General features: G+C 39.7%; 1 protein-coding gene across 1 annotated transcript in view; it reads left to right on the top strand.

The window, feature by feature from the left end:
• Positions 1-603: 603 nt before the first annotated feature.
• LOC115414798 (disheveled-associated activator of morphogenesis 1) overlaps positions 604-27,930 on the top strand; it is a 33,764-nt gene continuing 6,437 nt past the window's right edge. The window contains exons 1-18 of the mRNA XM_030128120.1: positions 604-977; positions 12,667-12,965; positions 16,124-16,213; positions 20,899-20,970; positions 21,246-21,340; positions 21,790-22,123; positions 22,257-22,367; positions 22,457-22,560; positions 23,044-23,110; positions 23,200-23,317; positions 24,000-24,138; positions 24,351-24,409; positions 24,500-24,687; positions 25,249-25,563; positions 25,969-26,076; positions 26,892-26,921; positions 27,177-27,274; positions 27,383-27,467. Of these exons, the coding sequence (XP_029983980.1) occupies positions 12,777-12,965; positions 16,124-16,213; positions 20,899-20,970; positions 21,246-21,340; positions 21,790-22,123; positions 22,257-22,367; positions 22,457-22,560; positions 23,044-23,110; positions 23,200-23,317; positions 24,000-24,138; positions 24,351-24,409; positions 24,500-24,687; positions 25,249-25,563; positions 25,969-26,076; positions 26,892-26,921; positions 27,177-27,274; positions 27,383-27,467 (2,202 nt within the window). The 5' untranslated portion in view covers positions 604-977; positions 12,667-12,776. The remainder of the gene's footprint in view (positions 978-12,666; positions 12,966-16,123; positions 16,214-20,898; positions 20,971-21,245; positions 21,341-21,789; positions 22,124-22,256; positions 22,368-22,456; positions 22,561-23,043; positions 23,111-23,199; positions 23,318-23,999; positions 24,139-24,350; positions 24,410-24,499; positions 24,688-25,248; positions 25,564-25,968; positions 26,077-26,891; positions 26,922-27,176; positions 27,275-27,382; positions 27,468-27,930) is intronic.

Here is a 27,930-nt window from a genome sequence, read left to right as displayed (position 1 = left end):
ATCAGTCTGTCTGATGGCTTTCACGTCTTCTTTCTTTACTGTATCCTCAGAGCAAAGATGTTGTACCATAGGAATGTTTACAAATGTTGGTTGTTTTGAGTCAGTAATTAGCTGAGATGCAGGAGTGATACCTGAGCTGTAAATCATGTGGGAGTGTCTGGAATTGTTTAGATTAAAATCCTCTGATATTTTGTCAGTTATCTCATCTTTGGCAAGAGAAAGTACAAATAATTTGCAGCATTTTGAAATGATTAAACTGAAGGTGTTTAAACATACCGGAAGAGTTTAACACTTTATTTATCCTCAGTTAACGCTATCATTGTGGAGATTTTTGGTGAATACTCATGTCACACTTTTAACGCCTGCAGCACTAAAAGTCTATGCACCTTAGTGTTGTTGTTCTCCTGCAGCTCTCCAAGCAGACCTTCTCCAAACAAACCCTAAATAAGTTGTCCAAAGCCTGAGGAGGGGGGAGGGGGTGAGCTGGGCGGTGGCCATGGCTTGGCTGCATCCTATTAGAACAGGGAGTGTTGAAAAGGGGTGTGGCCTGGAGCCAGTAACATCTGTGCCTGTCCCCTCTGCCCCCACGGCATTCTGCAGAGGAAGACAAGAGTAAAGGAGGTTAGGCAGGGAGTGGATACGCTGCCTGCCGAGGACAGAGAAGTTCTCGCCGGCCAGCTGGCTGCTTGTTGCAAGATCTCAAACAGCAGCTCCTGCCGCACAGCCGGTTTATCCCTCTTTTGCCTCCCATCCAACTGCTGCTGGGATTTTCCACTGGGCTGATTTTGACAGCCATCGGGACTGCAAGGTGGCTACTACCCACTCTGAACCTGTGTGGAATACATACCTTGCACAAGAAATGCCCCACTGCATGCTGCCTTCAAGGCAAGCATCGTTATTTTTGTCGACAGTGCAAAAAGCTGGATACTGCAGAGCGCTAAGGATATAAAGGGAATGCAAGCGCAGTCCTGGACAGGGTAAGCCAAGCTCAATGAATCTGTGCACTGCTGGGTAATCAAATGAACACAGGAGAAGGAGTGCAGGAGCTGAAGCCGGCTATCTACTGATTGGAATGTGTGTTTGTGTGTGTGTAGATACATGTGACCAGTGGATAGTCCAAGGCTATCATGGCCTGTGTGTGTTCATGAGGGGAGTCAGGGTTACTGGTCTGCTTTATCACTCCCCAGGATACAGGCTGGATTCCACTCACCAAGACGTAGGTGATTGTGTCATGTCTAATTAGGAGGTGCCGTGTGTGTGTGCATGGGGGTGGGAGGGTTGTGGGGGGGATGAACATGTTGCCGTAGTAACTGTGGGGAGAAGGGGGAGGATGATGGGGTGCTCTAACCGGGCCCTGGGGCTGATTTTGTGGTGAGAAGCTCTGTATGTGGGGAATGCCCCCTAATGACAAGGCTGGTCTGGAGAGGGTGAGGTGGTGGTGGAAATATGTTCACACACACACACACACAGGCTACAGGCTGCGACCTCCCACTAGCTCTTCTCTGCGGTTTGGCGAATGCAGCCCGTTATCAGTGTCAAGTGAGAGAGAACGAGAGCACAGCACACTTTTTTTTTCGTGATGGGGGCGGAGTGCACATAATCAGGTCAATGAAAAGGAAAGTCACCTTGAGCACAGAGGGGTCTGCTCATTCTCCTCACCCATTTCCTGTCATCCTTCTCAGGTTCCATTCTCCACTCCCTCGGCTTCCATTTATACACCCTATGTCGCCTGTAAATACTCCACACACTGATGCACGACAGAGCACTAAAAGCTTTGTAATTCAGCAGGATTTCATGGTTCCGCTGTGTGATGGCAAACTAGATTTTAGCCTGTAATCCTTAATGGTTTTGTTTTTGTCCGCTGAATTAGAGAGACAATCCTATTTTCTCCCCTATAAACATCCCGAGCAGATTAAAAAGCAGGGTAACGTGTGGTAGAAAGGGCTTACATTAAATCACCCACCCACCCAGCCTCCACCGGTCACCCACCGCTCTGGTTACCATAGCAACTGAGGAAGAGGTAGGGATTTTTAAAGGACAGGCTGCAGCTCAGGGTATCCTATCTCCACGCCCATTATTGATGATCTCTGAGGTTGCATGTTTGCTTTTTTTAATGGTAAATGTGTGACTAATATTGAATTGTGCACAGCTGTGGTGCTCATTATCGCCTTTACTGCCTCTGCCGCACATGGGGAGTTCATGACGATGTCTGTTGGTGCTTTACGATGCTCTCAGTTCAGAGTCCACAGCTCATAACTGATGTCACCCAAGGGTTTTTTTTTTCACTGTTGTTCAGCAGCTTCCTCAACAACTTTGTAGGTTTTCCTCTCACTGTTTATTTACACTGATGCATATCTTCTAAGAGGTGAATATTTCATTAAGTCCAAAGCACAGCCATAATCCATTCAGTGACAGTGACTCTCTCTCTGCTGACATTTAAAGGCTTATTGATCCTCTTGCTGAGTTTGCATTATCTGACACTCTCAGTAGGCTCTTGTTTGCCAAAGTTTATTTCCATGGTTATAAAGAGATGGATCTAATTGTGACAGTCTGACTGAATCAAATAAAGATTCTTCTCTCATAATAAATCTTCACACTTCTTAATAGACCCTCTTTCCCACCATCGGCTTACGAAGAATTCTTCCGCAGATTTAAGATCTTACAGTAAACTGAGTCACATCAGGTCTGGTCTGTCTCACAAGCTTCTGCAACTTAGTATCTCTCATTGATGCTTATTTGGAAAAAACTGAAACTTACTAAGAGAAACTGACAACAGATTTTATGTTTATCAACCCTCAGGATTGTTAGAGAACTTAAGAAGCTATACTTTGTACCAAAATTTTCTGTTTACAGCCTTTTATTCAGGTTCTCATTTAGTCTCTGAATATTGCATCTCAACAGTCTTAAAACCATAACTTCAATAATTATTCCATAGACTAAATGTGTCAGATGGCCTTTGTTATGTTTCAGCCTCCAAAAACACAACCATTGAATTAACAAGAAACGATTAATAAGAATTTTTTAAATGGCTTTTTTATTGCTTTAAATGCAATCTGATATCAGAGTTTTATTTTCACAGATGTGTCAAAGTCTGCAGTAGCTGGCAGCCATGACACGTGAAGTATTTGATTAGCACAAATATCACCCTCATTGTGTTAAATATGAATTTACAAACACTGACAATGAAAACAGAATGAAACCCATATGTCAGGTCAGTGTCAAATGTCATTCAGAACTGAAAGTGTTTTCACTTATTGTGTGTTTTAAAACCAGTTGTGCAACTTTGCAGTTCTCTTAATTTATTAATGGAGTCATATGTATATTTAATGTGTTTACAAGTTTCTGTTTGAAAAACACCTTTATTTGGATTGATTTATTTAAAAGTGGATGCCAGGCCAGTTGAGACCCACTGCTTTGCAACATGTTGTCGAGAAATGTAATCCGCCAATGCTGCAGTTGGAAACATTTGCTTAACAAATAACCAGATTGTTCTTTTGAATAGGGTTTTCAAACTTGAGGAAGTTTGTGTTCACTTCATCTCTCTGTAGCAGACATGTTGGGAGCTGCGTGGAGAAGATAATAAAAAAGACATGAAAAGCGTTACAAAATCAGAATGGCAAATTAACGTGTTAACAGAAAACTACCAGTAACACATTACTTACATGTAACATTGCAGGATGAATCCAGGTCTTTTTGCTGTGCTAAACATTTCCTGTTTAGTTACAGTACCACAACGCAGTGTAACTGAACACTGTACAGTGAGGGAGCAGTATGATAACTAGACACTATTTGTGCTATTTTTAAACTAAGAGGCTCTTTTTCTTTTCTTTTGGATTGTAGCCAATAAACTAGTCCCAGATGATTGAGCTAAAACCCTGGCAAGGATACTGTCGCATGTTTAGTGGTTTCCTTCTTTGCCCTGAGTCTAACCTCCACTTGAAGGGTTGACCCGAGGAAGAATGCTAACATGTTAAAGAGTGGGGGGTTGGAGAGTCTGTCTGCAGAACGGGTTTGACAGGCTCCTCTATGGAAAGAGCAGCAGCCTTTTAACCTGCTTTTTAATCTCTGTCCTCCCTGCATTTCAGCCACACACTCCCTGGTCCTAAATGTACATTTTTTGCTTTGCGCTATTACTCATTCATGGAAAAAAATTAAAGGGGAGTGTCACTGAATTATGTTTCTTAGGTGTGGAGCAGTTCAGCTGTTTGAGATCAGCATCATCTCTTACAAGAAATAAGTCGTAGTCATGAGCAACTTCAATGGCCTGCGGATACTATGCAGGTTTTTTTTTTTTTTTTTTTTTCCAAAACCAAGAAGTATGTGTTTGAAGAGTTGTTTCGTAGTTCTAAAAGTCCCTTCATAGTGCAAACCATTAAAAAGAAGGTACCACAAATTGGATTCAGCAGTGATTAAATCATTTCTGAGCAACAACTTAACCATGTGTTTATCAGCCATTGGTTTGCACAAGGCTTTGTTCATGAAATAATGCTGTGACCACTGAGATAAAAACATGTCGACATTTCTGATTATCATATAAGCTGTTGCTGTGAGTGAACGTGGAGTTGAAACCACCCATAGTTGAACAGTAGGTCTCTCAGCTTCCACTGATTGTTGCCTCCTGTAGCCTATGTTTTCTCATTCTGTTGTTGTTTGGTGATCATTTCGATCAGATTGCTAAATTTGTGTGTTGAAAACAGTTGTGGTGACAGCTCAGAGACCGGTTTGATCTAATCTGAGTCATCACAGAGTATGACTCTGATAAAGTCTCCAGATGAAACGTGTGAAGACCACGAGTCTGTGTAATGAGGAAGGATGTGGAAACAATTAGATTACTTTTGTGCAACATGGCTCCCTGTTTTCAGTAACAGCAGATACTGGAGTGTCTGTCTGTTGGTCTGTGTACATAATAGTGTTGAGCTTTATTGCGTGCCAGTAAATTTTATGCTAAAGCCTTGGGTCTAGTAATAACATGGTATGGTACAGACACAGAATTTTATATATTTTTAGCTGCAGTTCAAGTCGAGTGTTCATGTAGAAACTGATGGTTTGCTGTAAAGCGTGAAGTACTTTTTATTTCATTATACTGTTTTTGTTCCTTTTTTTTTTTTTTTTTACAAATGCACAAAAACCCAGATGTGTTTATTGTAAAATTATGTAAAATAGACTAAAGTAAACATTTTAGCAGCATGACACGCACGTGATGTTTTGCTTGATGCACAACACAAATGATTGTTATAATCATAGTTTCTTGATGTCTGACAGAATTGTTACTCAGCTATTTAAGATTGCAGCACAGGATATAAATATAAGTAGTTCACTGTGCTTGTTTTTACTCTCACTTTTTATGTTTTACTATTTTTGTAGTTTATTTGACAGTGACAGAATGTACGTAGATAAACTGTAAACAACTCTTCAGTGAAAGTAACACATATCTCTAACAGGGTTTTTTATATCTCTTTAAAGTAAGTGTTAATAGTTTGGTGTAAAGATGCAAAAAAAAGTGATATACTGTTGATTTGTACCAAATTTACCCACTTCAACACACATAGTCACATGGCATTCCAGTATACAAAAAGGTTTGCATAACAGCCACAGCTCAGAGTTCAGTGATATGACTTCAAAGAGCTGAACCTGATCTAACTACAGCCCTGTAGACGAGTGTAAAATGTATCAGCTGGTGGAAGAAATGCTTCCTTTGTCTGTCTGTGCTGTTATCCCTGTCTCTCCACTCTCTCTGAGTCTCTGTATGTTAATCCTGTAATCTGAGCCACTTCAGCACTACTTCCTCGTCCATGTGACATTAATGCTCCAGAGGCAATGCCTTTGTCATATCTTGACACATAATCCTGTAACGTATATGCACATGAGCACACAGGCATCAGAGCGACACAGCTCTACCACCGCTGCTTTCACTTTAAGACAGTTTTGAAGGTTTTCTGTTGTTTAACTGTCCTGTTTCAAGAAGTGATTGATTTTAATCTCCTCTTAACCTGTTGGTCAGTATTCCTATCATGGCCCACTTATTTTCTGATGTGTGTCCAAGTCTGTGTGTGTTTGCTCATTGTATACTCAGGGTGTCATTAAGTAATTGGCAGACTGAGTGCTATGTGTGCTCTCCAGCTGTGCAACACAATTGGGTTTCACTGTGCTGTTTTTACCATTTCTTGTACAATTTAACCATGTCGGACTAGATCTGTTTTCAGAAATGGCTTAATGATCCGGCAGTTCAATCAGTTTGTACCTTGGGATTTACAATTGAGCTTTTCTTTCATTGCAAAAAGCCTTCAATTTATAACATGCAGCTGCTTTGAGATAGTTATATTATTGTAGACAACATTTGTGTTTTAGACCTAATGCTTCAGCCATCAACTCAAAGCAGATTTTAGCTTCACAGGTTAAGTAAGCACTCTGGCAAATACTGGATCACTGATTGATTTTCAGCTGGGCGATTTTATTGAAAGGACTACTACTAGCCTGCACTGCGGGACTCCTGAGCCTTTTATTTGCAGCTGTCCAAACTGATCCAAAATAAATTACCAAGTGCAGTGCACAACAGACCTTGGGGTTTCGATAAGCCTCTTGTGTAGAGTGTGAATGCAGCCCAGTGCAGATAGTTCTGTCCTAAAGCCAAGAACTGAGTCTCCAGTGTCCTTTTTTTTTTTTTATTTTTTAGTCACACATTTCAACAGTGTGAGTTAATGCAATGTAGTCTATGCTTTTCAGCTTTATTCCCATCTGAGAAACATTGTAGTGCTGTGTGAAACGCCTTTACTTACAATGACAACATACTTTGCATTGGAAATACTGTGGTGAGATGATCATCAAATTGCAAGTCTGATCCATCCTAAATCCTAAATCAGAAAAGAAGATTAAATTTATGTGCACCAAATGCCTTTCTGGTCTGCCATAACACAGCTGCATCCACCAGTTTGTTGATTGCAGTTGCATGTTTTTGTATTTTTGCTCAGATATTCCCAAACCAGTACATGAAATGATTTGGATTGCATGTACTTGTCAAAGCTATAATATGATATATCTGTATTAAAGTATAAAAACAACAAGAAGTAGATTATATTTTGCTGTTATGTGCACTTGCAATGGATTTGAACATTGCAATGATGTATAGAAAAAACTACAATTTTGTCATTTATTCATGTCTTTAATGTTATTTGCTGCTATTTCATTAGAATGATACAACAAGAATATATTGTCTGTGAACAAATGTTGATAAAAACTATAATACTAATCATTCCATGTGTCAAACTTTGTCTTTTTTTTCTTTTTTTTTTTTACTACATTTTTTTCTGATTCTAGATACCTAGAGGCAAGAATACTGCACATATTATGCATTTAATAGCAGCTGCATCTTTAGCGTGTGTTTATCTTAAACCAACATGTGACTGATTTTAGATTTTAGTTGTATGCTGTATTCTATCTCAGTGTATTGTCTTGGGCTAAAATGTTGACATAAAGCAGGGATAGTACAATCACAGCTTATTGATTTATTTCAGCAGGAGAAATCTCACTTTAATTTGCTGACCCCACAGAGAGGTCAGAGGTCACGGCCATATAAAACACCATCCTTGAAGCAATCAGGTATTCAGCAGCTTATTATTGATTGTAGGCCTCAAGACCCAGGGAAAAGCACTGCAGCTTCTCAAGGTGGAACTTTAGCCCTTCTGCACTTCTAATATGAGGTTTTAGGACTTGATAATAATCAAAATCATGGTTTTCATCATAGTCTTTCAGCTATAAAACTACTTTGTCCATTTGTTGAGATATTCAACTGTACATTGTCTGGATCAACATTAAAGCAGCCGATGATTTAGGCCCCCATATTAAATGCAGATATCAAAAATTAAAGAGCCACAAGCAGCTGTGAGATGCCAGCTGGTCTAGATGAAGATATTTCACATACATCTGTTTTTAATACACTACTGTCCACTGTGTTCTCCATCCAAGGTTGAATTCCTCCTCCAAATCAAGCCAGTATTTGGTTATTAGCGTTAGTCTTAAGTTATGTACACTGTCTGTTGATGACAGCAGTTATTTCATGGCAGCACATGTAACTATTGTGAAAACCGTGTAAAATGTAAATGTGGGAACAAGACTGGAGGCTGAAAGGAGGAGTAAGATGGTCAAAATCAGGGGAAAGGGAGTATGGGAAAGCAAAATGATGCAGCTGGATAAAAAGTCTGGGATCATCTTTGTGTTCTTGCTTTACTGTCTTCATTCCTCTTCGCACATGTTCTGTAACGTGAGCATGTATCTGTTTAGCTCTTCTCGACTTCTGCCTTTTGTCCAGTGGACCTGACAGAACGGCAGGTTTAACGGAGAGGTCTTCAACAGGCACCACGCACCAGTCCACGCTCACTTTTTACAAACACTGAGATTCTTTTTACAGCCTGGACTCATGCCAGGTCACCAGCCGAACCACATGGTCAAGAAAACAACAAGGCTGTCCGAGGATAAAACTCATACAGACAAAGAGCGAAGTGTTTGTTTGAATATGTGTGGGCGGGTTTAATTACTGGATGCGTATGAATGAAGGAGGATAAAAGAATCTGTTTTGTACTGTAAAACCTTTCTCCAGCGCAGGCCAAAAGTCAGTTTATGTTGTAGAAAACAGCAGCCTCCTTGATTGCAAAGTGCAGCTGCTACATGGCATTATCATCATTGTGCTGAATCTCAACATTTTAAACATGCTTCCTGTGATTAGATAATTCCTGGAAATATCCATTCACTTAGCTGACTTTCACTGTTTGGACGGTGAGGAATGGTTTTGTTTAGAGCTGCAACAACTCATCAATGAATCAAATCAACTATTGAATTAATCGCCATTTTTATAATCACTCAATCAGTTTGAGTAGTTGTTTAGGAAACGCTTATATTTTCTGATTGTAGCCACCTAAATGTGAATATTTTCTTCTGGCTGTGATGGTGACAGCTGTGGCAAAAGTTTTCTTTACTTTCTGGTAAAAGTAGAAGTACTGATTCAGCTTCTGTACTGCCGTACAAGTAAAAAAAAAAAAGAAAACATAGAGGCTCTGAAATGAAGTGTAGAAGTGAAGCAAAATGATCTTCATGTCATATTAATACCATGTGAAGCCTATTAAAGAATAAACATAACATTAACTTGGCTGGAATGTGTAGATCTGTTTTCAGTCACCAGCAGTTTGAAACATTATGACGCCTTTTCTCACAAACACAACCTTAATCTTATGTCTTTTGCATCATTTCTTAAATTTTGTCATATACCATATGCACTAACGGACACACTAAGAGTCCATCTTTTCTGTATGTTGTTGTCCTTTCTGTTTAGGTTTGGTAAATAATAATAAAACTCCTCAGTTGCATTAAAACTAAACAAATGAGGCAGATTGTTATGAAAATGTGAAGAGTAGAAAGTACAAGTATTTGCGTTTGAAATGTATGGAGTAAAGTACCTGAAACCTGAAGTTTTGTGCTTTTTTTTTTATTTCTCACCTCAGGACAGTAAACTGAATATTGAGGTTTTCTGACATTTTATAGACCAAACTATCTAAATAACCGACAGTGGAAATAGTGGTGAGTTGCATCCCTGGTTGTTCTGTCCATCCGTCATAGTGCTTCTCCCTCTCGGAGCAGGTGAAGCAGTGGATTCTGGCATTGTGTGGTTGTTGTTTAGGGTCACAAGGCTCACCTGGCTATGAGAGGAATGTCCTCTTGTTCTGACAGGTCTGTGTTATGTTGGGAACCTTGACCGTCTGACAGACAATCTCCGCAGGGCTAATGTCAGAGCACACAGGTTAACAATTAGACACAAAACACAAAGTCCTCACAGTAAATCAGTGCCCAAACCTTAGCCGTCTCTGTCACATGGCCGAATCCTCTCTCCCACTCTGATTTATACAAAGTTTACAGCTCGCTTTAGCTAATGGAAAAGAGGGCCGGTTTGGTGGACTAATATGGTCAAAGAGAGCTTGGAAAAGCCTCTTCCCTTCATGCTAGAATAGACAGTGAGTGTGAGGCCAGGCAGCTGCTGCTGAGGCCTCTGGTAGTCTGTTTGGAAAAGTCAAGGATGTGTCAAAATAAATACACTTTTCGCTGTGTTAGGAAGAGTGAGCTGCTGTGTGCCCCACATGTGGCTATTTGACCTCAGGCACCATACGTTTAGTTTTTCATTCACGGCCCACAATATGTAGATATACTTTGTGTTTGACTTAGCGGTCTCGTAACATAATACATTCTTGGTTTTGTTTGACAATGAATCCACTTGTTACTACTTTGCTGACATAAGAAGTGTTGTGAATTAATGTCTTGTGTTCCTGATTAAATGTTTATTGCAGCAATTTATTACCATCCAACAAAAACACATTTGTTAAAAAGCCTCTATTCATCCTCCTGTTTTGATATTAAAGCCCTTGAATTGTAGTGTTCTGCACTGGGTTAAAATGTTTTGGTTCAGTTCTGCTCCTCTGCATTTGTTCATATCAGAATAAGGCCACTAATATTTAGGAAAGTGGATTTGCTTCTTTTTGTATTGGTCAGCATCAGCATAAAAGATACCAAAAACATGCAACATAAAAATAATATGACTGATGTTTTTTTGTGTTTTTTTTCTAGTGGTTGGAAAGTCATGTTTCCCAGTGTAAGTCTGTTCGAACTAGGCTATAAAAAGTACTACTGCTAGACTGGGAAACCTCAGATGAACCAAAGAAGTAACTAAAATTGACACAGTGATGGGATCAGGGTTTATTTACAGAAACCTCAAAATGACTTTCTTTTAACTCATCTTTAATTTGCAAGTCGCCATCACACATATAGATAATATCCTCAATTTCTCCTTTTGTCTGTTGTTTCCAACCCCCAACCTTCGATTACAGTGGAGTACCCTGATCAGGTTAAATGTAGAATCACATCAGACTGCATATGATGTACTTGGACTGGTCAAAGCCACAGACTTTTAGGAAATCACTGGGAAAGGTCAGATGAGCATGGTCATGTTGTGGGCTGATGGTCGCCAAGAAAAGACATCCAAAAATTCCTGCAGGTCAGCGTAGCGTCTGTGGTTCTGATACTTGGCATCACGTAGCTCGACACATCTGGGCAAATGGCTGCATTTGTTCCTGTGACCTGCAGACATTTAGGCACCACATTGGGTTTAATCAGATGCTCTTGCTTGGAGTTGGGCCAACAGATTTCACACACACCAGAACTAAGTGTTTATATTTGTTTGGATTGAAACATTAGCACTGAGTTGCCTTATCTACTTGCTGCTAATGTACCTTTTGCTGGAATTTAGGCGCTATCATTTTGTAAGCATTGTGGGATTAAGTAACAACTTTAATTGTTGTTCTTAATTAAGGCTGAATGATGTGCAAGAAGTAATCGTATTGCATATATTTTGCAATTTTAATGTTGTGAAATAGGTGACAGTTTTAGTGGGAGTTGAGCTTGTTGTGTTTCATTTTCACTGAAAAGATTATAGAAAATTACTGTGGTTGGTACCAAAGAAGTCCTTATCTGTGAAGAATTTAAATTCTAGGCCAGGGCATCTCAGCAGACACATAATGCTTTATTTATAATGGTTTTTGTTACACATTTTATCTTCATCAACCTATATTTAATCTTTGAATAACTGGAACCATAAAACTTGATGCTCCACATAAGATTCATAGAGGACAAAATGGTAGTAACATCACCAACTCTGTTTAAATGGTGAACCTGTCAGACCCTTCACAGAACATGGCATGTTTTTCTGTAATGCGCTCAGCCCTCCTCAGCAATGCTGGTCATTTCCAACAGCTGATCTGTCTGTATTTTTATCTGTCACTCAGAGGCAGGCCAGTGAACCAACAGGAGCTGAGATGAATTGTGCACATTTCCTAAATACCAAACCAAACCTTAACACCAAACCACTAGTGTCTGATGATCGAGACAACACATGTTTAATTTTGACTTCCTGACTGGCTCATGCACCTGTTCATAGAAAAAGTCTCCAGATTTCTGACCATGAAGGCCATTGTGACGAGCCAAAATAAGACAAACAACCCCTCCCACACCTCTTCCAACAGCCATTGTAAACACACCACTGTAATCAGTATTCATTAGGAAATACAAGCCTGAAAAGGAAGGAAACGGGAGATGAAAAGCTCTGAATGCACTAATTCTGGCAAATTATGGTCTCCATTTCAATCCTCACACTCTTTTAGGACTCTATTGTATAAACTACATAATTAAATCTTTCAGTGTGAGCCCTCAGCGATACGGTGCATTGTACTTTCTCTTCCAACGCTATGACCCCACCATTAATCATTACCTGGGCAGAGGTTTAGACTGCAAGTCTGGAAAACTCAAAGATTTTTGTGTCATGGAGCTGCTAATAAGTAACGTTTCTGCAGTCGATCATCAGGTCAGAGTGCCTACAGATTTCAAGAGCGCAAGCTATTGCTCTTTGTACCTTTTTTTTGTTTTTTTCTTTTATCTTTGTCCTTTCTGCATAAGCGTATCCTGTGTCTTAAAATGTCGTCATTACAAAAGCCACCTAAATAAAAGGTTTCTTTTACTCTTGTCTTTGGAGTGCTTTTGAGTTCTACACTACTGTTTGCTTCTCTGTCGACTTGATGCTTGACTTTGGTTTTGATGCTGTTGAACTAAACTGTGTCTTCTTTTCTTATTCCACAGTGCTCTCTGACGGAGGCCAAACTCTGAGGTGGAGGAGGCTGTAAAGAGGCCCTGAAGGAGCCTCCCACCCTCCCTACCTGACCAGACCGGGGCAAACACATCGGACAGCAATGGCTCCCCGAAAGCGTGGTGGTGGCGGTGGCCGCGGTGGTCTGTCTTTCTTCTTCTGCTGCTTTAACAGCAGCGACCACCCAGAGATCACCTATAGGCTGAGGGAGGACTTTGCCCTGCAGGTCATGGAGCCGTCTCTTCCGATGCCGGGATACGATGAGCTGGATGGCATGTTCTCCGAGTTGGTGGTAAGAACTTTTTCTGTTTTTTTTCTTTTTTTTTAATTGAAATCCCATTTCACTCAAAAACAAGTTATTTTATTGTTCATTGAGTGAGATGGTTGACCTTCGCAGAGCAGAATAATGTTTGACTGAGGCTGCTTTCACACTCATTCGCTCCATATGGAAGGCTTTCCATGCCAAGCTTAGATCTCACTTCAGTGTATATTTTTACCACCAGTATTTGTGAAATCATAAATATTTTGGAGCCAATCATACTCTAGTATGCAACTTTTACAAGTGTGATGTGGAAACTTGAAGCTATCGCTGCACATATGGTGAAATGGACTTACAGGAAAGGATGAGACATCTTGTATCCATCATATAAAATTTTCAAATAAACAATTTATACACATGGTATATTCAGAGATTCTGGGTTTTTAAACAAGAAAGATCGAAAGTTACTGTGAACAAAGTGAAATGGAGTCATTAAAAACACATTAGATACAAATATATTTTAAAAGGAGAGCAAGGTTTTCACTGTTTAACTCTACTCTAGTGATTTTGCACAAGCTGATGAAGATGAGATTTCTCTATCACAGGAGAGGATATATTCTAGGACTAGTGCGTTGACCCATGGGGAACCACGGGGTCTAGATCCTGGACTTCAACAGTGTCGATACCGAGGGATGGGATGCGAAAAAAAAAAAAAGGGGGGGGGGGGGGGGGGGGGGGGGGGCAACATACCGGTCCCCCAGCATGGATATATGGATATTTGTTGTGTATTCAGGCATGTTGCCCCACATTTGTCCAGCAGTCTGCGCCAAAGTGTTCACGTGATTCTGGGTGTAGCAACATGATTGTAAGGCTATTGTATTCCAAAATTACTAATATCTCCTAAAATATTAGTCCTATCAACTTGCTGTTTTTTCTAGTCTGTTCCTTCACCAAAAATATAGAAGTATGCCAAACTGCAGCAGTCAGCTCTTTTCGGATTTTATGTGATGCTGGAGACACACACACACACACACATACACACACAGTCCACTTCCCTTTTATATAGTATATTGTCAATTGTAAACTGGAATTGTGTGTTATTTCATCAGTGAGCACTACATTTTTGCAATTCTTGAATTATTTTCTCAATACTTTACCTATACTTTTTTAAAATTTTAAAATATAAATCCATTGGTTTCATTTAAATGGCTGCAAAAAAAGGCCCACAGCACCTAAGCTCTCAACTAAGTTAATGTGGAAACCCTGGCACAGTATCACAGCGGTGGACAGGATCTGAAAAGCATGAGTCTATATGAGGAGTTTTCTAAACATTTAGATTATGTTCTAGGAAACCCATACTGCATCACTCTTCTGTTCTCTCACTTTCCAGCCTGATAAGTATAAGACACATCTGAAATAAACTATTCACATTATCACCACATGTGTTTGATAAGTTTAATAGTTGACTGTACAGTAATGTTGTTGAATACTGTATAATCAGCCCCACTGTTGACCATGACTGTTACATTAAGATTTTGACAAAAGAGCTGTCTCTTCTTCCTTGTCCTGTGTATCTTGTGAGTCACAGGTCAAGTCCTGCTATTCTTTTTCTGTCTTAATGTCACTCCTGATTTGTCGTGCTCTCCTCGGTCCCCCTGCCCCAGTTTCCTGTCCCGTGGTTGCCACAGTAATCTAAGCATGACATTTTTGCACATCAATAGACCTCATTCAGGACCCCCCTGATGTCTCAGCCTCCTCCATCTGCTAATTGCTTGTTTTTGTCTACCACCCTTTATGAAGCTATAATTGAGTAAGTTGAGTGCGACAACAAGGAGGCTTTCAGTTGCTCTGTTTACCGAAAGAAAACAGCCACGTGCTTTTATTTCACTTAAAGTGTGTGTGTGTGTGTGTGTACAACTGGGGGAAAAAGACGTTATGGAACAAGTTGTGGCCATCTGCTCGGTTACAAGCTGACCTCTGAACTTGAGAATTATTTGAACAGGTTTTCCAAAAACCTGTAAGTTGAGGTGAGGCTTCCTTACCCAGACTACCGTGAGATCTCTCACCTGCAGTTCAACACGACATTAACAAGAGTTTGTTGCGGTATAAAACACATTCCTCCTCTTTATATTTTAATGGAGAATAAATTGGTTTCCTTTTCTTGTTGAGTACTACTGCATTGATTGTGGACGTGCAACTAGATTTATACAGTCTTTTAAGGACATTCAGTCATTGCACATATTGATTTTCATGGCTTTATAGCTTTAGAAAAACTTTCCTGGAAACAGCCTTTATATACTTATTTGCAGGAAACATTGTGTTGGTAAAACCACACAAAATTTTCTTTCACTTGTTGCTTGATAAAATGTTCGCTGAGACCTCCTTGATTCTTATCATGTCTTTACACTTAATTGCTTAAAATTCTTCATGAGACTTTCAACACCTTTTGCACATGGAGCTTATTCAGGCCATTTGCTTAAGAATGACTGAAGAGAGATTTAACAGGATTAGAGTTAAGGTGGATAAGTTTAATTACAAATCCATATTAAATCAGGTCAGTTTCTGTTGAACATTCTTCATTGATGAGGCTGTAGGAATGTGATCTTCAGCGTTTCAGTGTTGCATGTGATATTCAAAACCTAACTTGGATCTCAGCCTTTTTTCACCAATAAAATCTCAAATTAAACGATTTTAATTGCACGTAGGCTAAATACCAGAGAGTATTAGGACACTAACACTTCCCAGCAGCACCCTTCATGTGCCTCTGTGGAATATCTGTTTTTCGTTGTGACGCATGTTGTTTCCAGATGTTTGTTACCACATGTCGAGGAGACAGGCCACGCCTTATCTTTTCCCCATTACTCACATGTCTAAACCTGGGAAGACATCTGATTTGATTCAGACTCATTGAATTTACGATGAGGGAACCTGCTGATATCCCATTCATCGTACAGAGATTTAGCACAGGCTGTTCTTGAACCAATATCAGATCTCTTCTGCAACTACTTCTGGCACACGTTTTTAGGAGAAACTGAACTGATTTATGTTACATTTTTAAAAATACAGCAATTTCTTTGTCTTCGTTTGTTAGTGATTACTGTCGAGTCCATCCAGATGTACAAAAAAGGTTGTGAAAATGACCGTCTTTCCAACTCTATAACTCCTTACCTTGTTTTTGTCTTTTTTTGCAGGATGAGCTTGACCTCACAGAGAAACACAGGGAAGCCATGTTTGCCCTCCCTGCAGAGAAGAAATGGCAAATCTACTGCAGCAAAAAGAAGGTAAAAGATTGTTCTGCACTTTATTTTGTTCAGTGCTTTATGTCAAACTCGGTATCGGCCTCCGCAGACTCACTGCCAAACGCCCGCTTGTGCTGAATTATATCTGCAAATGTTCCTGCTGCCAGCTTTGTGTAATCTCCTCTCTCATTGATTTGTTGATACCTGAAGCCGTGTGTTTCCTAAAACACAAACCACAAACCCTTACGTCAGCGTGTCCCTCCGCTTACAACGGGCCTCAGCATGAGAATGTTGTCTACATATTTCTGGAATGTAGATGATTATTTTTGGTAGACTTCTACGTCAGTTCTTACAACGTATCCATCATGATGACATCAAATAACCATAGGCTATAGATTTAAATATTATACTGATATTACTGAGCCTGTATGTAATGAATTTGTCTCAACTGGTATAACTGTCATCCATATTTACCCGCAGTGGATGGTTACAAATCAGCTTGTGCATCTATTATGAATGACAGAAAACCATTTGCACATAAAATGGTATAACAAGGTAAAATAAATCGGCAAATATATACCGGCATGTTACTCTCAAGAACAGTTATGCTGAAACATTTTAAACCAACCACTAAAGCAGGAAACAACCAAATAGTTTTCTCCAGTCGGTTTCTCTTCAGTCGCATCCAGTTTCCACTTCACTGCATAATAGGTCTTTACTGCTCGATCAAAGCCTGCTATTATTATCTCACTTAAGCAGATGTTACACAAGGTGGAAATAAAAATAGTCATATGCAGACGGAGTAAGATGAGGGCTAAATCTACTCTGCTACATCAGATAATCCTCTAACAGGGTAAGCTTTTTAAAGAAATGTAAAAAGTCCAAGAAGTCTAAAAAGGTACTACAGCAATAGTCAGTCTTCAAAGAGCGTCTTTTCTCTCAGGTTATGAAGTTCTTCTTCTATTGTCCTCACTGGTTTATAGGGGAGGTTGCGGCATCCATTTTTTTTTACATCATGTCCTCTCTTCTTTTAGATAGTACACCTGTCCTATCAAAGCACTCTTGTAGCCATAATAAAATGTCCAGCTCTGTGACAGTGTCATATTTCATTATGTCTTTTCATCCTGATAAAAAAGAGCTTCAGCTGTTCCTCCTTTCCCCGTCTATCACTTCATTCTCTGCATGAAGGAAAACACAGACGCCTGGTCTCATTTACATCAGCTGAACTCTGCTGCTGTCATTGAATGTGCCTTCATGTTATAGTGCAGGGTTTTTCAAGGCCATATGTATGACTGTGTAGGACATTCTGCATCAGGGATATAAAGTTTTGTAGACTGCTAAATGATTAATTGTTGGAATTCGTTGTTTGGATTAAAAAAAAAAGGCTTAAAAAATTTGCTGGTTTGCTAATTTTTTTCTGTTTGTTGGTGAAATATATACTGTTGCCCATAAAGTGGTTATAAAATATTTTTACCTCTTCTCAAGAAAGGATCATGACAGTGTGATTTATACATGATAAAGTCTAACTGGGACTCTGTATATAATCATTGCACCTGATCAAAGGTGATTACTGATGTGTATAAATAGGAATAAAAAGAACAATGTGTCTGAAAACAAAATTATTCGAATTTTATGGGCAACAGCATATTTAGATTTCAGGCTGCTAATTGGTCAAAACAAGAGAATGTTATAAATAAAAAACAGATTAAAAAATAACCTGCATAATGAATGGAACTCAACATAACCAGCAATTGTATTCCTAAGGGGTTTAAAATATTTAGTGTTCACAATTTTTTTTTAAAGTATAGATGCTTGTCTCTTGTCTGGCAATTTCTAACAGTTGTGGATATTTCTGATATTATTTTTATTGGCATTTGACATTAGATTTTGTGGTCCTCATAGGAAAATATTCAATATTATTTAGTGACTGTCCTCCTTAATTTATATATTATATATCCACACATAGAAGCTAGATTCTGTGTCAAAAATGTGGAAATTTGAGGAGATAAGGAGCAGTATCATAAGTCATGGTGTTTTGTTTTTTTTCTTCATCTGAGTACTCTATTTGATTTATTTAATGGGTTACTTTGGCTGGACACAGTGTCCACTGACCTGCACCAACAATGAGAGTGATGGAGGTAGATTAGTGCAAATGGAAACAGTGCAGTGCAGTATGTTTCTGGACTGAATGTGCCCCACTTAGTGGCCTCATTTGGAGTAATCTCGTGGCCTAAACAAACCTCCTAAAACTTTGAAAATTAACTCTAAAATCTCACTCTCCATGTGTTCAATTAGAAGCGGCTTCATCGTGTAGAGTTGATTCTGTGTTGGTTTGAAGGTGGAGGAAGATTTTGCTGAATCAGACATTTGCAGCATCGACCTGCAGAGCAAAGGGAGGAGAGACAGAGCACTGTAGATATTGCTGATTCAGCGGCCGGCTGTGGCTCTGGCCCAGACAGATACATACTCACAGAGGAAGAATGTGTGTGTGGAGAAGAGGCAGAGGAAGCACTCGGTTGTCCAAGGCAAACAGGAAGGCTTCACTTCCACAGGTGCAGCTTTTGTATGTGAAGCAGAGGGAAGATGAGGAGGAAGGCGGGGTCATTATCAGGGCGTCCGAGCCTGCGGGTGATGAGGGCGCTCATTTCTTTGGCAAACACATCCCTCAGAAGTCAGACTTACCCAGGAAGAGATAAGTCACTCAAAGCTGTAACTGTTTGGTTTGGCACCTGAGCTGATGAAATCATGCTGCAGAAAGTCAGTCTTTTCCTGCTGCTTGTTAGCTCTTCTCTAGACTGCATCATCTGCCAAAAAGTCAGGGTTTGCCCACTACTTTCATACAAGCATTGAGCTAAGTAAATTTGTAACTGCAGCTGCATCATTACGCTGGTGTGACCACAATAAACAGAAATGAGTTTACTGTAGGGTGATGCGGACCAGAATTTTCACTGTACTGCTATGCCTTTGAACACCTTTGATGGGATTTTCTACTGCATTTCATATTATTACATATTCCTGTCATAATTTAGTGCATAAAATCAGATCTATTGTTCTTACGAGTCCCACTTCTGCCCACTCCTGTTGACTTTTTTCCTGTCTCATGCCAGTCATGTGATGAACAGCAAAATTGACTTCCATCCCACGGGAATCCCATGAATCCCAAGGAAAACTCTCAGCGTCTACTCTACTGATGCAGAAAGGAAGCTTTTAAAGTTTCTTTTGGTTGCCAAAGGGTTCACCACACTGATCCTATTTTTCTTTAAGATCCCTTAACAAATGCCTCTGTCTGCTTAAACCATGGAGGTAAAAGGAAGAAGTTATCCTTGTTTGATAAAGTAATAGATAATATGGTTACTGTACTGCACTGATAGTTGTCATTTTCTCCGATCTAATTACTGTAAAACACACTGCTTCTAATGAACTTGTAATGCAGTACACATGATCAGGATGGCATCTCCTGTGCCTCATTTTAAGACGGAAAAAACCATTGCAAGCAGATTATCTAATGGAGATTTTCAAGTTAGGTTTCAGATTTCATTTATAAAAGTTCTCAAAGGGCATCTTCTTCAAATGCACTGTCCCATTAGCCCTGAATTACTAAGATTGATTCCTCACAGCTCTGCAACTCCACTTCCTGAAGCTTCTTTGATCTGTGCTTTCTCAAATAATTTCCCCAAAATAAGCTGCCCACCCTTCTCTGTCATCCTGACCCTGTGCAAACTCTGGACTCCTCAGTGTTTGAAGAGCGCTGAGAGATGAACTCTTTAAAATGCAAAAGGAAGCGGTCCCACCCCTGCACCCGACTGTCCCATTAATGGACTGAACCTCTTCCAGCCGCCGCCTGGTTCAGCTGGCACCAGTCAAGATCCGAGCAGCAGGATCAGTCCTTTCTGTCCCTGCATGATCCCTGCAGACCCACCAAGGCCAGCGTTTTCTGTCAGAACTGCCAAGTCTCCGCAGGCTGCTTTATTAACTGACGCCCAATTAGTTCCTGATGGTCACAGCTCACTTGCGCTTAATGGGGCAAGAGCTAAAATGAAAGCCGGGGACCTTTTCAAGTAGAAGCCAAGTTCAGGGTCGGTTCATTTTCTCTTAAATGAGAAAATTAAATAATCAAGGCACTGTTTTTTGTTATTTTTCACATGCCTGTCAGGAGATTAATCTAAATGTAAATCATGCTGTGCCCCTAATCCACAGTTTTAACATTCATTTACTAATCTGAAGATTTTCTCAAGCAGCTGTGCTCTCGTTTCTCTTCTCAGCTTCTCTTTCTGAAACTCAGGAAAGTGCTAGAGGATAAAACAGGCTGTATATCTGTGTTGCCCTACTTTTTGAGTTCTTGCTCCATTTTTGTCTATTTATGCCTCGGACCTTCTGTCCACGTGTTTGTTGGTGTTTGTGGGTGTTGAGTCTTCGGAGATAATGATCTGAAAAGGGATCATATGACTGTCTTTTGTCGAGTTTGTTCAACTTTGGTGCATTCGACACATGTGACATGAACTAAATAACATTTTGTCCCCTCATGTGACTCTGAAATATTTCCCTCTGGTGTTATGTAACCAAACTCAAACCAAGTCACTCCCAGTTAATATTCTTAGAACAAACACCAAGACATTTTGTCACAGGCTTTTTGTTCCTTTATTATTAAAATAAAAAAAAAAATAGACAGTGGTTTTCTGAATTATTCCACACCATCATTTATTCTCTCTCTGTATTGTCTTTTTCAGGAACAAGAAGAAAACAAAAGTGCGACGAGTTGGCCCGAATACTACATTGATCAGCTAAATTCAATGGCAGCTGTAAGTCATAGAATTAACCCTTTCTTTCTTGCTCTGAAAAAATATGGTCCTGTTAGAGAGATGCTTCTTTCACTTTCAGAACCAACTCAGCTGAGATACATTTGCGAAACTGACACATGTAAACCAAGCTGATGTTTATGACTGATTTTAACACAGATGGCAAATGCACACAGTCACATGCTACATCTTGTGTCACATTAAAACAAATGAGCAACAGGTTTTCCTCAAATAAAAGCAGAACAGATTTTCATGGTGTTTAATCTTTCATGGAACAGAGAAAAACGCTCCTCGCTCTGGAAAAGGAGGATGAAGAGGAGAGGAACAAAACCATTGAAAGCTTGAAGACGGCTCTGAGGACACAACCAATGAGGTGGACACCTTCAGAAAGACCCTCTTTACTCTGCCCATCATCTTATTTTCTTGTGCTTTATGTTTGATGTCCACTATCGCCCCATCAGTTAACCTTCTCTCACACATGCTGTCACTCTTTTCACTTCTAAAACCTTATGTAAATGTGTCCTTTAAGAAGTAAACATCCATAAAGGTCACTGTGACCATTCAAATGTTTGTAAATTCACAGGTGAAAAAAACATTGCTTTAAATTTGCAGGGAGCTGACCTTTGCACTGGATTTAAGAAGGAAATGTCTCAAGTAAATTATTACATTTAACTGAAGATGATTCTGTCAGTGTCCTGGGAAATACAATGAGTAGATATGATTCAGTACATGACATCACAGTATTTAATGCAATTATTCACAAAATAGAAGATAATAACTTCATATACTGTTTGAATGACATATATTATGTTTGTCACTCAGATTTGTGACTCGCTTCATTGACCTGGATGGCTTGACGTGTATCCTAAATTTTCTGAAGAGCATGGACTATGAGACCACTGAATCGCAGATCCACACGTCTCTGATCGGCTGCATCAAAGCTCTGATGAACAATTCACAGGGCCGAGCCCACGTCCTTTCTCACTCAGAGAGCATCAACATCATTGCTCAGAGTTTGGCCACAGAGAACATTAAGACCAAGGTGGCGGTGCTGGAGATCATGGGTGCTGTATGTTTGGTGCCTGGCGGACACAAAAAAATCCTGGAGGCAATGCTGCATTATCAACGCTTCGCCTGTGAGAGGACTCGCTTTCAGGTGGGCGGCAGAACATTAACACATTCAAACCAAAGAGATAAAGGTGTTTAAGTGCCTCATACTGGACATTAGCGTTAAAAAGCAGTCTCACCTGTGTATGATTTAACACTTGCAATGGTTTGTTCCCCCTCAGTCACTTATTAATGAGCTGGATCGGAGTACGGGGCGATACAGGGACGAGGTCAACCTGAAAACAGCCATCATGTCTTTTATAAATGCTGTGCTGAGTCAAGGCGCCGGAGAGGTGAATTTATAGATTTGTTACATCACAAGGTCAGTCACCTCATTAAGCACACGGTCACTTTTCTAATACTAATGTATTGTTTTTTTCAGACAAGTTTGGAATTCCGTATCCATCTCCGATATGAGTTTCTCATGTTGGGAATACAGCCTGTGATTGACAAACTACGCTCTCATGAAAACTCCACGTTAGACAGGTAAGACTAAATGTTGACGTCAAAGGCCTTGTCAATGTTAAACTTCTGTGTGCATCATTTTACAGACGGTCTTTGTAAATAGGGATGACAATTAATAACCACTTCTATATGGTTGAATCCATTGGACTTATCAGGTCCTTTTATTAATGCCAGCTTGTTTTTCTGACAAAAACAATGACATCAAACGTATGTGTGAACTGTTTTCAAATTAAACTGCAAACTTCAGAACAAGTCACTTCCCTTTTTCCTCCTGTCTCTGTTCTCTGCCTTTTCCCATTTCTCTGTGTTCACACTAAGAAATAAACCGTTATGGTGATGCAGAAAACCTGTGTACTCGTACTTTTGTTACACAGAAAACAAACCAGGAATCAATAAGAGAAGAAACAAAGCCTTGGATCAGTCAGTGGAACTGTTAAGAACAATGGCATCAATAAAATCAATTCCCTTCCCTGTTTGTAATCCATTATTTCTCTTTCTACTTAGGCATTTAGACTATTTTGAGATGCTGCGGAATGAGGATGAGCTGGCATTATCAAAACGTTTTGAGTCGGTAAGGAAAATAGTTTGTCCATACTCTTGTCTAATTACTGCTACATATTTCACGTCACATAGTGAATATTGTTATATTGACCTTTGCAGGTACATATAGACACCAAAAGTGCCACGCAGGTTTTTGATCTCATCCGCAAGAAGATGAACCACACTGATGCATATCCGCACTTTATGTCTGTCTTGCATCACTGCCTCCTCATGCCACGTAAGTGTTCCCTAAAAGCCTGGGCTTTCTCTCACTTATTTATTGCTGGAATGAAAAGTTTAAACCGTGCTCAAGCACATGAACGCTGCTGACATGGAACAGATAAAGGTCATAAACATGTTCCTATTAATTGTGATATGTGATAAAAAAAAATACTTCAATATAATTAGTCCTGCAAAGTAAACACTTTAAAAACACACTGCTTCTCTGGCCAGAAAGATAAGTTTGTTGACTTTTTCCGATTAGTCTGTACAGAAATAGGATAAGTGCATTCCAAGACAATCTGAATTCAGCTTGCGTTGTTGGCTAATGTTTATTATTTATGACTCTTTACACTCTTATTTCTTGCAAAACTTGAAAGAAATCCAGATTAGCCACGTAGCATTCCCACTTACAAAACAAAGAGCTAGAGAGACTTTCATAATGGGTTGAGACTGTAAATAACCCATGAGCCGCACTGACCAATGGAATAATAAATCATCATGTTGTAATGATATCATTCTTTTTATGGGGGTCTTGAAAGGACTTAGATGTTTAGACATTAGTTAACTTCCCCTCTTTATTTGAGACACTGATGAAGATGCTCGTCGTAATCAACATCATAAAACTGAAGGAAACACATGTCAGGTCAGCAGGTTAATGAGAAACACCTTTCACCGATGTCTTCTCCTTCTTCCTCCAGACAAACGAAGTGGTAACACGGTGCAGTACTGGCTGCTGTTGGACCGCATCGTCCAGCAGATGGTGTTGCAGAATGACAAAGGTCATGACCCCGATGTCACGCCACTGGAGAATTTTAACGTGAAAAACGTTGTCCGGATGTGAGTCATCCACTTTCTCTGAATACAAAGACACATGAATGAGGACATGGAACAGATTACTTGCCTGCCAGACTGAAGGATGTAGAACAGAGCTGTGTTTGCTCAACAATGCCGAGATAAAAATAGCATCTCTTTTAAGTCCAGAAAATGATCGATGCTTTTTGGACGCGAGTCATTTTTATGTTGTTAATTATATGTTGTCCTCACTGCAGGCTGGTCAATGAGAATGAGGTGAAACAGTGGAAAGAGCAGGCAGAGAAAATGAGAAAAGGTGTGTACGATTGTGTAAATTAACGTCTTCTAATCCAAACTGTACGTAGAACATATGGTGATGAGCTCAGTGAATGTCTCCCCATCACAGAGCATCATGAGCTGCAGCAGAAGTTTGAGAAGAAGGAGCGTGAATGTGATGCCAAGACGCAGGAGAAGGAGGACATGATGCAGACACTCAACAAGATGAAAGAGAAACTGGAAAAGGAAAGCACAGAGCACAAGAATGTCAAACAGCAAGTGGCCGAGCTCACCACCCGACTGCATGAGCTCAGCACCGTACGTCCTCCTTTATATTCACCGCCTGCGTTCAGAACTGTCTTATACTATTTAGATTGACACTATTGCACAGACGGTCCCTTCCAGTGAAAACTTGAATGAACTTCCCTGTAAAGTCACACAGTGAATTTGACTCTTCTCACATAGTTTAAGTTTAAGGTGTAAATAAATTGACGTTGCCCTAACATGCAACTGTTACAACTGTGTTATGGACACCTGAAGCTATCAGTCCTCAGACAATGAAGCTTAGGAGTAGGAAATAACTAAGATTTTTATTTAATATTTAGTGTTTTCACAATGCATATAACATCACGGAAGGGGGATCGGTAAATATGGGAGTTAGAGGATGCCTAGAAAAATATATATGTCCACAAAAGTGTGTAAATGTACACAATAAAACAGAAAAAAACTATAGAAATTCTTAAAATGGTTGATAAACAGAACAAAAAAATTTGTCATCCTATCTTAATGCTTTAAAGATAATTTACTTACTGTTGATTCCATGTTAGAATTGACTATATAAACCATGTATAATAAATGTACCCTTCCCTTTCCCTTCAGAGACAGGCTGCTGCCGTTGTTCCCGGCGGACCTCCCCTCACCCCAGGCCCCCCTGGCGGCCCTCTGCCTCCTCCACCCATGCCCGCATTTGGAGGCATGTGCCCGCCTCCCCCACCCCCTCCTCCTGGCGGTATGATGCCTCCTCCACCTCCCCCGCCTCCTCCTCCCGGTGGTCCCCCTCCTCCACCCGGACGTCCACCCATGGGAGGCATCCCTCCACCACCGGGGGCCCCTCTGGGACCTTCTCTAAAGAAGAAGAACATCCCCCAGCCGGCCAATCCACTCAAGTCCTTCAACTGGTCCAAGATAGCTGAGGTGAAGGCACAAAACATAAAGACAGGCTTCACATAGCCATGAAAAACATGTAAAAAGTAATTAAATTCCATAAAAATGTGGAAAAGTCATGAAATTACAAAGTTAATAATGAGGTTTTGCCTATCCTAATGCAAAATTAAAATTGTAAATCAAAATTTTAAAGCCGACATGATGAAAAATTATAAAATTCAAGGAAGAAACATGATAAATGTTTAAAATGAAGTAGTTTGTTTTTAACTAAAAGCTATGTATATGTAGATCATTTCTTACACATATGAAAGTTACTAGAGAATAGTTTAATTACTTGTTTTTTAAGTGACTATGAAAATAACTATTGAAATGTTTTGTACATACTGTATATTCATGTATGTTTTAAAATATTGTCTGTAATCCTCTTCTGCTCAGAATAAACTAGAAGGAACAGTGTGGATGGAGGTGGACGATGCCAAGGTCTTCAAAGTCCTGGATCTGGAGGACATTGAGAAGACCTTCTCAGCCTATCAGAGACAGCAGGTACTGACCTCAACGCAGTCCAGTTCATCCAGAACATATCTGCATCTACCATCACAGAGAGCACAGAGGTGGATCAGGGTGACGGATCTGCTGAATTCAGACTTAGATTTCATCCTTATTTTAAAAGTAGTGATCGTGTACAAAGAGCAAAAGTCACCCTGACATTTGACTGAAACTGAGAAATTATCACATGGATTAGATTTTATTTTGCTTAAATCACCTAAAATGCCTTTTCACTTTTGAATGGAATGCATTTATTTTTTTCTTTTTTGTTTGTGGTTTGGATCGTGTTGCCATATGTGACTGAAAATGCATGCGAGCTGCTCAGAATCAACTTTTCCTTTTTGTGGCTTAAGTTTGAAATCAACCCAGTTATAGCAAAAAGGCTTGATTAGAAGTAGCTTTCAGTTCTGCAAAAGGAAATGAGCATGTCTTATTAGTGCTATTGAGAAAAAGGCCAATGTATGACTATTAAACAGACTTTACAACAAACAAAGTAGTTTAGTGTAATTTCTGTTAAAGTTTGATCCACAGCCTGATTAGTTGAAAAGCAGAAAACACTGGACACTGATTCCGTTTGTGCTTAGCATGTGAGCTACCTACAAGCATGTAATGATCAACACGCACGCATATGACCACATAATTGAAGGACCATTCATGTCTGACTGCCGCTCACTTCATCACTGATAGATCCACCGTCGTCTATTTGAGCTCTGATTCATTTGCCATTTTATTTAATGGGCTGCAATCACGTAACTGCTTTACTTATTCTAATGAGTGCTTTACATCTTCCCTGCTTCTTGCCTGCATTTTAGGACTTCTTTATGATCAATAACAGCAAACAGGTGAGTGCACTTACAGTACCGTGTCTAACTCATTTGTGTGTGACAGAATACATAACCCTTAGTTGAAGTAGTGTGTTTATTTTCATGTGCGTGCCGTGTTTATAGTGTCGTGATGTTTGTGTTTGAATGTGGTTTGGATATTTATACTATAATTGAAGGTCTCATTGGGGAAGTTACGGTGTTGGTATACATATGTAGGTGTTTACCTTTATTCCAAGTATATTTGTGGATAACTTTTGTTCTGCTTGCTCACAGAAAGAGGCAGAGGACGACACACTGAGCTCCAAAAAAGTCAAGGAGCTCTCAGTGATCGATGGTCGTCGAGCTCAAAACTGCAACATCCTCCTCTCAAGGTAGGTTTACCGCTGAACATTACATAACCCTTTTTAAGACAACACCACTGACAGAACACATCCTATAATGTACTTTTTATGGTATTTCCTACTTCATGTTCACTGCAGGCTGAAGCTGTCAAATGAGGAGATCAAGAGAGCCATCCTGACCATGGATGAACAGGAAGATCTTCCCAAAGATATGTTAGAGCAGGTATGTGATTAAGTTTCCTTTCCACTTGGTGCAGAAACTGCAGTTGAAGCCTTTTATTACACTTGCGCCATGTAAAATGTACTGGCACGAGAAAAAATGTCATTAATCAGGGTTTGTACAGTCATGAAAAACCTAAAAGTCATTTTAGAAGTATAAATAAAGCAAGAAAGTTTGGAAAAAGGAATGGAAATGTGTTTCACATATACCTGTATTATAGGTTTTTTTTTGATGTGTTCAGGTCAACAGGGAAAAATCTACACTGGTTTAACTACTTTAAGGTTTGGGCAGACATGTTGATTGATGTCATGTTTTGTCTTCCCAATTTGACAATGTCATATACTCCTGTCAAGAAATTTTTTTGTCGCACTCCCATTTCTTCTTTTTGCATTTTGAAACTCTATTTAGAACCCTCTTAAGATCCAACAATGCAAAATGTAAATTCTTGCAATTTTTTAACTGGTCT

This window comes from Sphaeramia orbicularis, chromosome 24 (genome assembly GCF_902148855.1).
Source record: "Sphaeramia orbicularis chromosome 24, fSphaOr1.1, whole genome shotgun sequence".
Classification (NCBI taxonomy): domain Eukaryota; kingdom Metazoa; phylum Chordata; class Actinopteri; order Kurtiformes; family Apogonidae; genus Sphaeramia; species Sphaeramia orbicularis.
Note: the sequence above shows the minus strand (reverse complement) of the source record. Positions and strands in the feature narration are given on the sequence as shown.